The sequence below is a fragment of the Zeus faber genome, assembly GCF_960531495.2.
Source record: "Zeus faber genome assembly, chromosome: 9".
In the NCBI taxonomy this organism is placed as follows: domain Eukaryota; kingdom Metazoa; phylum Chordata; class Actinopteri; order Zeiformes; family Zeidae; genus Zeus; species Zeus faber.
Window position 1 is genome coordinate 3665432 of NC_137197.1, and position 13086 is coordinate 3678517.

General features: G+C 46.9%; 2 protein-coding genes across 4 annotated transcripts in view; both read left to right on the forward strand.

Moving 5' to 3' along the window:
* fndc3a (fibronectin type III domain containing 3A) overlaps window positions 1–3314 on the forward strand; it is a 68246-nt gene extending 64932 nt beyond the window's left edge. For all 3 annotated transcript variants that reach the window (XM_080006407.1, XM_080006408.1, XM_080006409.1), the window contains 2 exons: window positions 70–194; window positions 940–3314. In XM_080006407.1, coding sequence (XP_079862533.1) covers window positions 70–194; window positions 940–1269 — 455 coding nt within the window. In that variant the 3' untranslated portion in view covers window positions 1270–3314. The remainder of the gene's footprint in view (window positions 1–69; window positions 195–939) is intronic.
* Window positions 3315–9290: 5976 nt separating this feature from the next.
* On the forward strand, window positions 9291–13086 carry mlnr (motilin receptor; the record flags this gene model as incomplete). The annotated part of the gene is made up of 2 exons (XM_080006869.1): window positions 9291–10074; window positions 12779–13086. The coding sequence occupies 2 exons, from the start codon at window positions 9291–9293 to the stop codon at window positions 13084–13086; spliced, it is 1092 nt and encodes a 363-aa protein (XP_079862995.1).

Below are 13086 nucleotides of genomic sequence, written 5' to 3' on the forward strand. Positions count from 1 at the left end.
CTCCCTCTCTGTGTCTCACCACTAGTGATAGTTTCTCTACATTGAGCGTTCCTTCCCTCCTCTCTCCAGCTCCCAAAGTGGAGCAGCTGGAGGACCACGCCTGTGAGGTCACATGGGAGTCTCTGCTGCCCATGAAGGGAGACGCCATCATCTACACCCTGCAGTGCATGCTGGGAAACTCAGAGTTCAAGCAGGTGAGTCGCTGCCGCCTCCACTTCAACGCTGCTCCCCAATCTACAGTACTTCTCCGGGGGGGGGGGTTTAACAGAGGAGGAGCCTCAGGCCCCGCCCACACCAAAACACACAAACACTGTTTCAGGAGCTGGGGGCTTTCCAGGGTGGAGGGAAAAAAAACTGTTTTCCGTGTATGAAGGTGGAGGAAGTAAAACCAAGCTTGTTCAGACCCTGCGTCAGGAACCTGCCGGCGACGGCCGACGCCCGTTTTGTTTCATGTGGTCAGTTGAACGTGTCTCCACCAGGGGGCTGAACGTGTCTCCACCAGGGGGCTGAACGTGTCTCCAGCTTGAGGGCGGTGTTGTGTCTCCAGCTTGAGGGGCGGTGTTGTGTCTCCAGCTTGAGGGGCGGTGTTGTGTCTCCAGCTTGAGGGCGGTGTTGTGTCTCCAGCTTGAGGGGCGGTGTTGTGTCTCCAGCTTGAGGGGCGGTGTTGTGTCTCCAGCTTGAGGGGCGGTGTTGTGTCTCCAGCTTGAGGGCGGTGTTGTGTCTCCAGCTTGAGGGCGGTGTTGTGTCTGAATGTTATGAAGACCCTCAACGCGCTGTGCGCTGCTGGCCTGGAATGCTGATGCAGCCTTTTACATTGTTTTTTACCTTTCCTCTCTCCCCTCATCGCCCTCTTTTTCCCCTCCACCTCCCCCCCTCTTTTCATCTCTTCCTCTCCCTCTCCTTGCTCCACCTCCCTCTCTCTCTCTCGCTCTCTCTCAGGCCTACAAGGGCTCCTCCACATCCCACGTCCTGCACCACCTGCAGCCCAGCTCCGACTACCGTTTCAGGGTGTGCGCCATCAGGCAGTGCCAGGACGCCCCGGAGCTCAGCGGTCCTTACAGCCCGACCGTCACCCTGTCGCCGCCGCGCGTCGACCCGGCGGCGGGCGGCGGGGGGCCGAGCGCGGGCCCGGGGTCCCGGTCGGGGGCGGAGTCGGGGCGGCCCCGGCGCAGCCTGAGCGACGAGCAGTGCGCCTTCCTGCTGCTGATGGTGTTCGCCGTCATCGCCATCCTCATCGCGTTCGTCATCCAGTACTTCGTCATCAAGTGAGGGCGCGGCCCCGCCCCCTCCGCCCGCCGTCGCCGGTTTTCCTCTGTTTGATTGTTTGTTTTGGGGGGAGGGGGCGGAGCTTATGTTGTTGTTTTCGGGAGGAAGCCGCGCGCCCACGATGCTTTCCGGCCTCCTCCTCTCCCTCCTTCACTTCCTCTTCTTCTTGTTTTCGCCTCCGTCTCGTCGTCGGTTTCCTCCCGACTCGTGCGAGAGCAGGAGGGGGCGCGGGGGCGGGGGCGCTCACGTACCTGTTGATTGAGTATATATATCCAAGAAGAAAAAACTATGTATAGAAATAGTCGTTATTTATATTTTTATTTACGTGTCCAGTAAACAGCCGTTTATTTTTATTTAGTTTGGGCTGGAGGTGTAGTCGGTCGGTGTTCTGTTGGATCCTGGGACCCAGAGGGCCAGTGTTTGCACAGCGGGTCGAGGTCGGAGGTCGGAGGTCAGAGGTCGACCGCTTCGCTCGCGGTGACGTGGATTTGAAACTTGTCGTTCACATTGTAGAACATTCGTTAATTTAGCACTTTCCGACCTTTTGGTGTTCAGAATGTTTAAGGATGCAAAAATGACTGGAAAGAAATGTTAGTATATTTTTGTACAGTGAAGACGCGAGGAGCTGAAAGTTTGACAAAAAAAAAAAAAAATAATAATAATAATAATTGAAAAAAAAAAAAAATGAAAAAAAACAAACAGAAAAAACCCGTCGGGAGGAAAAAAAACAAAACTCTCAAATTGAAACTAGGAAAAAAAAAAAAACAGAAACCAAACTAACGATGACTTCTAATTATTTTTACTATCATATAGTTCTACTGTAGCTTGTTTTTACAATCATGCAGCTGCTTTACGCCCAGTTTTCGTCGTTCAGCACAAACTAAATGTACGCTGCCTGTTTCTTCTCTTTAGTTTCTTTCCCTGTTTTTTTGTCTTTTTGTTTTTTTATTTTATTTTTTGGTTTGTTTTTTGCACCTTAGTGGAAGCAAACCCTCGCCCGGCGTCTCGCTCTCGTGATGCGTTTTTATCCGACGCGCTGAGACGGTGGAAGCCCTCGTTCTTCCCTCGTTCTTCCCTCGTTCTTTGTTCAGTTTGTTGTTGTTGTTTTTTTTAAGTTTCCGTGAAACGCCGTCGTCGTCGGGGGAGGAGGAATCTTAAAGGCGACGCGGCCGCGTTTATTCTTTCGTGGTTTCTCTTTACGTTCTTCGATTTTCCGTTCGTCTGTGTTGTAGTTTTAGTTCTAGACGACACTAAAATGTGTTTTCTTTTTATTTTTAGCAAAGTTTAATTTGTTATTAGTAAACCTGTATCCTTTTTTTCCATCTTTTCTTTTCCCAAATTAGGTCTTACGCATTACTTCCAGTTTCCTTTGACTCCTTCTGTCAGGTCATACATGTGTGAAGTATATTTTTTTATGATATCAAAGTAATATAAGTCAGTACTCTCCAGAGGATATCAACGCTGAGTCTTCATGAACGATGGAGCGCTGGCGGCAGTATCTCATGTACTTCCTGTGAATCTAAATTTGCCTTTTTCTCTGTGTGTTCTGTATTCTCGAGCGCCGTGCGGTCTGGTGTTGTGTTTTGGTCTTGGGCGGGCTGTTCCGATGACATACAGGTACCTTGCAAAACCTCTTAGATAATTACATGATTTGGTCTTTGGGACATTTTGCTAAATGTCTCCTCTCTTTGTCATTTAAAGAATTCAAATTCCTATTTTTGATAGTGATTGCAACGTGTGCCATTTTAACCCTCTTCACCACGAGGTGACTACCTTCAGCGGAGGAGATTAACGAAAAACCCTAAAAAAGAAACAAAATATGCACAAAAAGGAGACCATTTTTATGTAATTTTAATGTTTGCAGTTACCTCATAGACAGTACATTCCAAAATGAAAATTTGTTATACTATACATACTACCAGACATATCACTTTAAAATGTTCGTTATGAGAAAAAGCGTATAATCATAGATATGTATCTAAAGTGTATCTGTATAGCCATGATATCTACAAAGGATCCATGCACAATAAAAGATTTATAATTCTTAATCTACGTTTCTTGGTTTTGCTTTTTGAATTTTGGTGGGGATTGTTTATCCTGAAGCAGAAAATAGTTTTCTGTTTGTCAGCAGCCAAGAGGTTATATTCAGGTTTATTGGTCAAATGCTCAACGGTGTCATGTTGGCACTGAAACGGTTAATGTCCAAGCCAATCCAAAAAATGGAGAATTAAAAGGAAAATAATATTCTCACAGAAAAAGAGTTGCTGTCATGTCTGACTGCAGCTGTAATAAAGTCACATTTGCTAAAAGTATTAAAGTATAATATAATAAATGTAAAACTAATGTTAAAGTTAAAAACTAAGCAATATATTTGCATATTCCCTGTAAGGACTTATCTGTAACAGATATTGAGTTGAGTGTTGCCCAGCGCCACCCACTGGTTGAAATCAGCACTAAGCGTGCAGAGAGGATGCTGATGTGCTTTAGTAATATCAGTCGTTCTCTACGTCACTTTTTCAAGAAGGGTGGGGTCTGTGAAACCACACCTATTTATGGATGAGCCACGCCCCCTCTCTGCTCCTGCCCCACTAACTGCTCTTTAAAGGGCCCATTGTATTTTACTATCAGTGGGGAAGGAACGAAACTTTGATACTGGTTCTCAAACAATGCTTTTTAAAATTTGATGCAGAAATACATAATTAAAGATCGTTCCCTTCATTTAAAACCACGGACTGGTAGATGTTCTGGTTGCAGCTGGTGGGGACATCGATGCATACGCACACTGTCTCAGCCTACATCTCCAAGTGCATTGATGACGTCGTCCCGAGAGTCAAGGTCAGGACTTTCCCGAACCAGAAGCTCTGGGTTAATGGTGATGTCCGTGCTAAGCTCAGAGCACGGTCCTCCGCCTATAGCTCTGGGGACCTGGAGGCCTTGAGGACGTCCAGATATGACCTTCGGAAAGCCATCAGAGATGCCAAAGGAGCCTACGGGCACAAGCTGGAGTCGGACTACCACAGTTCGGACCCCGGACGCATGTGGTGTGGACTGCGCACCATCACAGACTACAAAGGGAGAAACAGGAGTGACACCCAGCCAGCCGCCTCTCTTCCCGACGAGCTCAACACCTTCTACGCAGGGTTTGAGGCGAGCAACACCATCCCGGCTGCAAGGCTAGCGGAGGACCGGGATGACTGCACTCTGTTCCTGTCTACGGCTGACTTGAGCGGAGCTCTTAAAAGAGTAAACTCTCGGAAGCCTCCCCGCCCCCTTCAAGTTCCTCGGTGTCTTCATCAGCGATGACCTCTCCTGGTCCAGGCAACCGGACGCGGCAATAAAAACCGCCCAAGAGCGCCTATTCTTCCTGAGGAGACTCAAGAAGTTTGGCATGCCCGTCAGGACTCTCACCAGCTTCTACCGATGCACCATTGAGGGCATTCTTACCGGCCGCATCACTGCCTGGTTCGGGGGCTGCTCCGCCGCCGATCGACAGGCGCTCCAGAGGGCGGTGAAGGCAGCGGAGCGCGTCATCGGCCGCCGCCTCCCCCTCCGTGCAAGGCATCAACCACACGACGCCTCAGGAAAGCACGGAAAACCCTAAAGGACCACAGCCCCCCACGACCGCTCACGCTGCTGCCGTCTGGAGAACGGCCTACCAGCGGCAAACAGCCTCACCAACACTTTTTACCCTCGGGCCATCAGGCCTCTCAACCTGCAACATCTGTCGTCACCTCTGTCAATTAAATGTACGTCACCACAACTACATGTACACGTCCAGCGCCACTGTTTCACTTTATATTTACATCCATATCTTGTGCAGCAGACCGACCTATTTCTGTTGGAACTGCTACGCTGCTTGAAACGCTCCAATTATTTTAGTTTCCGTTTTCGGATTATCTTTCTTATTTTCATTTTATGTACATACACTGTGACCCCTCTTGCCCATATTTGTAACATCGACTATTACTCGGCTCTTATTTTATTTAAAAACAATTATTTTCCTCCTTATATTTCCCTTGTTATTTGATCTTTTTATGCCCACTACGCAGTTGCTGCCTGTCACGCCCCAAGAATTTCATTGTACTGAATGACCTTGTGTTGTACTGTACCCTTGACAAATAAAACACTTTGAACTTTAAATGAAATGACATGACATGTACTATGGCTGACTAAACAAGCCTATTCTGACTCAGGAAATTAACTGTGTTCGAAATCCATGATTGTCAGTTGTCGGGGGAATGGCAGCTCAGGAGGTAGAGCTGGTGGTCTAGTGATCTAAAGGTTGCTGGTTGGATCCCAGGCTCCTCCTGCTAGCATGCTGTAGTGTCCTTGAGCAAGACACTTGACCCCTAATTGCTCCTGATGGCTGCGTCCGTCGGTGTTTGAATAATTGTAAGTCGCTTTGGATAAAAGCGCCTGCTAAATGTTTCCCGAACACCTTTATTCTGCATCTTTCATTTCTCTCCATACATGTATATTTACTTATGAGTAAAATAATATCTGTGTGCCGCAGACTAAGATGAGGATTTAAATTCAGAGCCTAATGGAGCAGAAATACAATGGAGGAGTCTCGGTCAATGAGGTTATTAACTGGAATAAAGTCTATGTAAACAGTTTAATCATTGTTTTCCGGTTTCATCAGCTTCATCCGATCTCAGGCCCCGTTTCCATAAAGATGAATTTTGATCATGAATTCATAATGATTTTGTTTCCATTATAACAAATATAATTGTGTGGCTCTGTTTTCTGACCAATCACACTAATCCCATAATAGAACCGACGCTCTGTCATAATCTGCAATCTGGTGAATTTGAAGGTAGCCACTGAGACGAGGCTCCGGAGTCCAAGCTTTTTGGGAAAAGTTCTAAAACGTTATGAGCAAAGAGGTGGAAACAGTAGTGAGGATGTGCAAGGGTTGCGGTTAGGTACTGTCACTGTTTAGGGTGAAGCAAGTTTATTTATACAGCTACATTTCAACAACAAGGCAATTCAAAGTGCTTTACACAAAACAACAACTTTACGACAAAGTGCAAAGAAACACAAAAGGACATAGAATGCACGAGGTTAGATAACTGAATATATAAAAGTTAAAAAAAAAAATAGAATGCATAAAGTAAAAAATAGGATAACCAAATTTGACCCCAAATATGCAGCTGATCCTAGTTAACTGACATCAATGTTCGTAAACAAAATGAACAGGATGATATTAACATTAAGATGCTTTATGATGTCATCATGCAATTTACTGTGAATGTGCAGGTTCTGGTTCAGAAAGTTCAGTGTGCAGGGTGGACTCCATCGCTCTGTGGTGGTTAGAGATTACAAACTATATGTTTACGTCTGTATTTATGTACCTTCTGACCTGGTTGATGTCTGTGAATCTGTGACCTTAATATTTTATTTATTTGGTCCTCATTACTTCACCGGATTCATGAAACATGCACAAAAAAACAGTCCACAAAAACTTGACCAGGTCAAGTCGAATCCACTCGAATGTAAAAAATTGAAACACAGAATGCATAAAGTTTAAAATTGTATACATCGAATGCATAAAAGTGCAGTGCAAGAAATTAATCAAAAAAACCTTTTTTTACTCTTTGTTAACAACTATTTTGCCTATTCCCGAAAAGCGTTTTACCTTGTCAAGGTGATATCCTCGCCCCGGAGAAGCGGTCTGGAGATCTGTCAGTGATCTGAAATCGGCCAAAGCACAGTGCACACCAAGCCACTCGTGTTCACATTTCAACAACAAGGTCATTCAAAGTGCTTTAGATAAAACATCAGAAGTATCAAGACAAAGTGCCAAGAAACACATTACAACAGGACATAGAAAGCATAAAGTTAAAAAATAGTAGACATTAAATCAAGTCATAAAGGTGACAGCGCTTTAAAATGGATTAGTTTAGGGGAAGGGTTAGCTACTGTCACTTTAAAAGGGTGAGGGTTAGGGTTTGGTACTGTCATTTTAAAAAGGGTTAGGGTTGGTATGGGTTGGATCCCCTGTTGTTATAGCTCGGTAAAAAATCGCTGAATTTTTCAAGCTAAAACTATTAGAAACTACTATTATTATTATTATTATTACTATTATTACTATTATTATTATTATTATTATTACTATTATTAGTATTAATATTACTATTATTATTATTATTATTACTATTATTATTATTATTATTACTATTATTAGTATTATTATTACTATTATTAGTATTATTATTATTATTATTATTATTATTATTATTCTAGGTCAGGAAAACTTCTTAAACATGTCTTTCCCAAAAGTTTTGGATCCTGGCAGAGAGTGGATTGAAAGCTCTGTGCTGACGGTGCTGAGGGTGATGAAGCCGTGACGGGTGGAGGGACCCGATCCCATCAGAGTCCAGCTGTTTGCGTCGCCCTGACACGTGTAAATAAAGTTTTCCCTCCGACAAACAAAGCGCGTGGTGCAGGTCTGTTGGGGCCACGACCCCCAGGAGCCGCAGGTCGGGGTCGAGGCCCCGGAGACAAAGCTTTGAGACGTCGTTCGTCAGGATCATAACTCTTCACAGTCTGATGACGTCTGATGAGCTCAACTCCACCGATGCTTTTTGTACTAAACAAATACCAAAATGTTTTATATGTTTAATGATAATAAGGATAATAATGATAATAACAGTAATAATTATAGTTACAATAATAATTTAAAAACATGTCATCGAAGGTCATTCTGTGAAAATTATAGTAATTTATAATTCGATTATTTATTAAATTGTGTAGTATTTTGTAAAATTATATTATGTATTACATATAATGCATCATATATGTATTAAACATAATATATGTAAATATATGTAGATATTTGTAATATATTTATCTAAATAAATATATCTATAACCCCCCCACATTATCTTCCTCCTCCCCCAAGAGGAGGAGCTCCTCCCACCCTCCCTCTCCCCCACCCTCCCCCCCCTCTCTCTCTCCCCCCTCTCTCTCCCTCCTTCCCTCTCTCTCTCTCTCGCTCTCCTTCTCTCTCTCTCTTTCCCTCCCTCCCTCCCTCCCTCTCTCTCTTTCTCTCCTTCTCTCTCTCTCTTTCCCTCCCTCCTTCCCTCCCTCTCTCTCTTTCCCTCCTTCCCTCTCTCTCTCTCTCGCTCTCTCTCCAGTGTTTGACTCTCTCTTCACAAGAGGAGCAGCCGGCTCGGTTAAAGAACTCCATCTAATCCCACCGCTGCTTCCCTCCATCCAGGGAGAGAGAGAGAGAGGAAGAGGAGGAGGAGGAGGAGGAGGAGGATCATCCCGACCACACAGGTACATTCACTTTATAACAAGTAAACAATTTATTTTACATTTAAATGTAATTAATCAATCACTTTATTACACTTTATTTCCATGTAAGGAAATGGCTCCATCTATCTGTCTATCTGTCTATCTGTCTATCTATCCGTCTGTCTGCTATTTGTCTGTCTATCTATCTATCTATCTATCTATCTGTCTATCTGTCTATCCATCTGTCTGTCTGTCTGTCTGTCTATCTATCTGACTATCCATCCGTCCATCTATCTACATTTAGTCACTTACTGTAAGCAGGCGACTTACGCCTCGTTTACACTAAAGGACTTTTTTAGGATTTTCGAGTCTCAGACAAATGTTGAAGAACTTCACAGAATCTCCGGTGAAGGTCTGGTCCTCGGGGGCGTTTAGGGGCAGTCGTTGGCTTTGAGACGGTGAGGAACCCTTCATGGCCGCTCTCCATGTCATCTCAAGTCTTCAGTCTCGGCTCCCACACTGTGCGACACTGGGGTGGAAAGAGTCTTTAAATGTGTGAAGCTGTCCAGTATTTTGGTGTATCGCTGCCATTAAAACACGTTTGTCAGTCGTAGTAGAACTGTCTGCGCATCGCAGTCACGGCAGAGTGTCAGAGTAGATCAGATATTTATTGACAACTTCTCAGTTGACTTGAAGTAATACAGGTTTTCACACATGGAATGATGTCTTCAGGGTGTGGATTGCTTATTCCAGCTCCGGCAGCGTCCGCACCCCGAGGCGTGATGCCCTGGACCAGACCCCAGGTGGACCCCCAGGCCGGGGGGGGCGACAGCACGGAGCCCTACAACGCCGACGACCACCACTACGAGGGCTCGCTGTTCCCCACCTCCACGCTGATCCCCGTCACCGTCATCTGCATCCTCATCTTCATTGTGGGCGTGGCGGGCAACACCATGACCATCCTGATCATCCAGCGCTTCAAGGACATGAAGACCACCACTAACCTGTACCTTTCCAGCATGGCGGTGTCCGACCTGGCCATCTTCCTGTGCCTACCCTTCGACCTGTACCGCCTGTGGAAGTACGTGCCCTGGCTGTTCGGCGAGGCCGTGTGCCGCCTCTACCACTACATCAGCGAGGGCTGCACCTACGCCACCATCCTGCACATCACGGCGCTCAGCGTGGAGCGTTACGTTGCCATCAGTTTCCCGCTGCGGGCCAAGGTGGTGCTGACCCGCCGCCGGGTGCAGTACGTCATCCTGGCACTGTGGGGCTTCGCGCTGGCGTCGGCCGCGCCCACGCTCTTCCTGGTGGCGGTGGAGTACGATAACGACACGCACTCGGACCATGACACGGGCCAGTGCAAGCCCACTAACGCCGCCATCGTGTCGGGCCAGCTGCACATCATGCTCTGGGTCTCCACCATCTACTTCTTCTGCCCCATGTTCTGCCTGGTCTTCCTCTACGGCTCCATCGGCTGCAAGCTGTGGAAGAGCCGCAGGGACCTGCCAGGGCCCTGCGCCCTGGCCAGGGAGAGGTCCCACCGGCAGACTGTCAAGATCCTCAGTGAGTTCCGGTTCAGCTTTTTTGGTCTTTGGTGGCTAGTGAACAATTCCTGTAGTCCTATAATAAAGTAGGCTTTTTAAAGTAAAAGATTTAACGTACAGTATATACATATATGAACATTCAGTATACTATATATCCATATAAAGTATACTGTAAATGTAAATAGTAAAGTATTAGTACGATGTTATATTATTATATAGAGAAAAGTTATTTATATTTATATATATTCAGTAAGTTTAAGGAAAAAACCTCTTATAACAAAGCTAAAATCAATCATTTAACTAAGCGACTGATGCTTCGTTTACACTAAAGGACTTTTTTAGAATTTTCAAGTCCCAGGCAAATTTTCAAAGACCTTAATAGAATCTTAAGGAATCGTTTTGTCTTCAGGGGCGTTAAGGGTCAATCTATTGATATGACAACAGTTTACACCATCTGTGAAATCTCGACTTGCTCCTTTACACCACGTCCTCTAAACGCATCTACTTCCTGAACACAGTCCAAATACAAAGAATTCAGGACCGACGGCGTCTCTCAACACACAAATCCCTCCTGTGTTTGTGAGAAGCTTAAACCAACAATTCTCCAGCGTTCGTGATGAAAGTATCCTCATTACTCAAACCGAGCTCCGCCGGCTCAGTGGCCGCACGTCGAGGAACCTGGAGTGCTGGTTTCAGTTCAGAAAGAACTCGTCCATTGGTCCCTGAGAAGGAAGGAGACCGTCCTCCAGACCAGAGACCAGAGTCCTCCAGACCAGATTCCAGAGTCCTCCAGACCAGAGACCAGAGTCCTCCAGACCAGAGTCCAGAGTCCTCCAGACCATATTCCAGAGTCCTCCAGACCAGAGTCCAGAGTCCTCCAGACCATATTCCAGAGTCCTCCAGACCAGAGTCCAGAGTCCTCCAGACCAGAGATCGGAGTCCTCCAGACCAGAGTCCAGAGTCCTCCAGACCAGAGTCCAGAGTCCTCCAGACCAGAGACCAGAGTCCTCCAGACCAGAGTCCAGAGTCCTCCAGACCAGAGACCAGAGTCCTCCAGACCAGAGCCGTGGATTAAAACACGCCCCATTGGAATGTACAAGTATTTTTCCTTATATCCAAAGTCAATTTGAACTTTAATTTCTACTGTATATTTTAAATCTGTTTCCCTCCGCTGTGCTCTGAAATGAAGGACCGTCTCCGTCCTCGTCTCCGTCCTCGTCTCCGTCCTCGTCTCCGTCCTCGTCTCCGTCCTCGTCTCCGTCCTCCTTGTTCTGTTTTTTGGGGGTTTTTTCGGACGGAAGCGTCGGTTTGGCCTGATAAACGATGCTCGCGTGCGGCAGAAAGGAATCGTCCTAATTTGCATCCCTGGCACGCCGTGCGGGAGAGCCTGTCTGACTGGAAGAGGCCGCAGCCAGGCGGATCAGTCTCGTCCAAGTATTTAATCACAGCATCTCCATTATGATATTGATGGCGCTCGTTAAGGGCTCGCGGCGTCAGACCCGCGGTTGTTTGGATTCATGTTCGTCGAACCCCAAATTTAATTGTCATCGGAGCCTCCATGAATCAATGCTAATGGAAGCGAACGTGCTCCCGCCGCGCTGTGCTGCTTTTTAATCCGCCGTTGTCCCACGTCCCGGGGGTCCCTCCGTCTCCGGTGTCCCCGAGGCGACGCCCATTCCGCTGCTCATTGAGTTACCTGCTCCCTCTGGGAATTCGCAGTCAGACCGCCATTCATTCCCATTAAGAAAGGGTTTCCGAGCCACAGGGACGCGTGCTGTACACCCTTCATTTAAACAGGGTTTCGCAGGACGCAGAATGTGAAATTCGGTCTCTACTCGCAGGTACAAGAAGCGTCACAACTTAATAAAAATGAATCACGTCTCTGCAGGAGCCGGTAAGGCTCTCGACAGGTAAGGTCGACCCCCCGCCCCCGTCCAAATGTCACAAACATCCCAGAGCGGTCAGCGAGGGAAGACGGGCGTCGTGGGTAAGAGCCGCCTCCCTGCTGCAGAGAGGACGGAAGATAAACGCGCTGTCAGCTCGCGGAGAAAAGACAGAATCCGACGGTTCCTCTACCGATGCTACGCCTCAGCCTAATTCACTGCGATCATAATCCATCTGGAAGGTTATTAATATTACCCAAATTAAACTGAGCTCCTCCCTCCTCCGACCATCACAGCCCTCAGCTTTAAGGTCATTAAGTCAGGGGTAATGTGCAGCCAGCCGGTCTTTATTGCAAAATAAAGACCGGCTGGCTGCACATTACCCCTCTTATCACACAGCTTCTCACTAAATAAAAGAATTGAGACACGATATTGATTTGACATGGTTTTTATTACTGCTATTTTTAGTTTAAGAGCCTAAGAAAAAGAATCCACGGCAACTCAACTCTTCTCCCTACATATGACGAAACCTATTTACCGTTGTTAATGTTAATTGGTCTTTTACATGAATGCTCAGTGACGCTGAGGATTTTAATATCAACGCCCGCATTCATTGCTTCAAGTCTTGCGTTTTGGTTTCTCAGTAGCGTCACCACATGGAACCATGAGTGGTTTCCCGTGGCAACAGTCATTATCAACAGATCAACAGATTCAGAAATAACTGACCGCTGATTGCCGCTACCGACCAATAGAGTATAGCGTATTCCACAGAGCCGTGTAATTCCAATACCAACTAAATTGATCTAAGCTCCTCCCCCTTCCTTCGTTGTCGCCCCCTAGTGGTGGTGGTGCTGGCCTTCGTCATCTGCTGGCTGCCGTACCACATCGGCAGGAACCTGTTTGCGCAGGTGGACGACTACCACGCGGCCAAGCTGAGCCAGGACTTCAACGTGGCGTCCATGGTGCTGTGCTACCTCAGCGCCTCCATCAACCCCGTCCTCTACAACCTCATGTCCCGCAAGTACCGCGCCGCCGCCAAGCGCCTCTTCCTGCTGCGGCGCCGGCCCCGCCCGGCCCGGCGCAGCCAGCGGCAGCTCTGCATGATCGACGACATCTCCACCCTGCGCGAGACGCTCACCGGGGTGTGA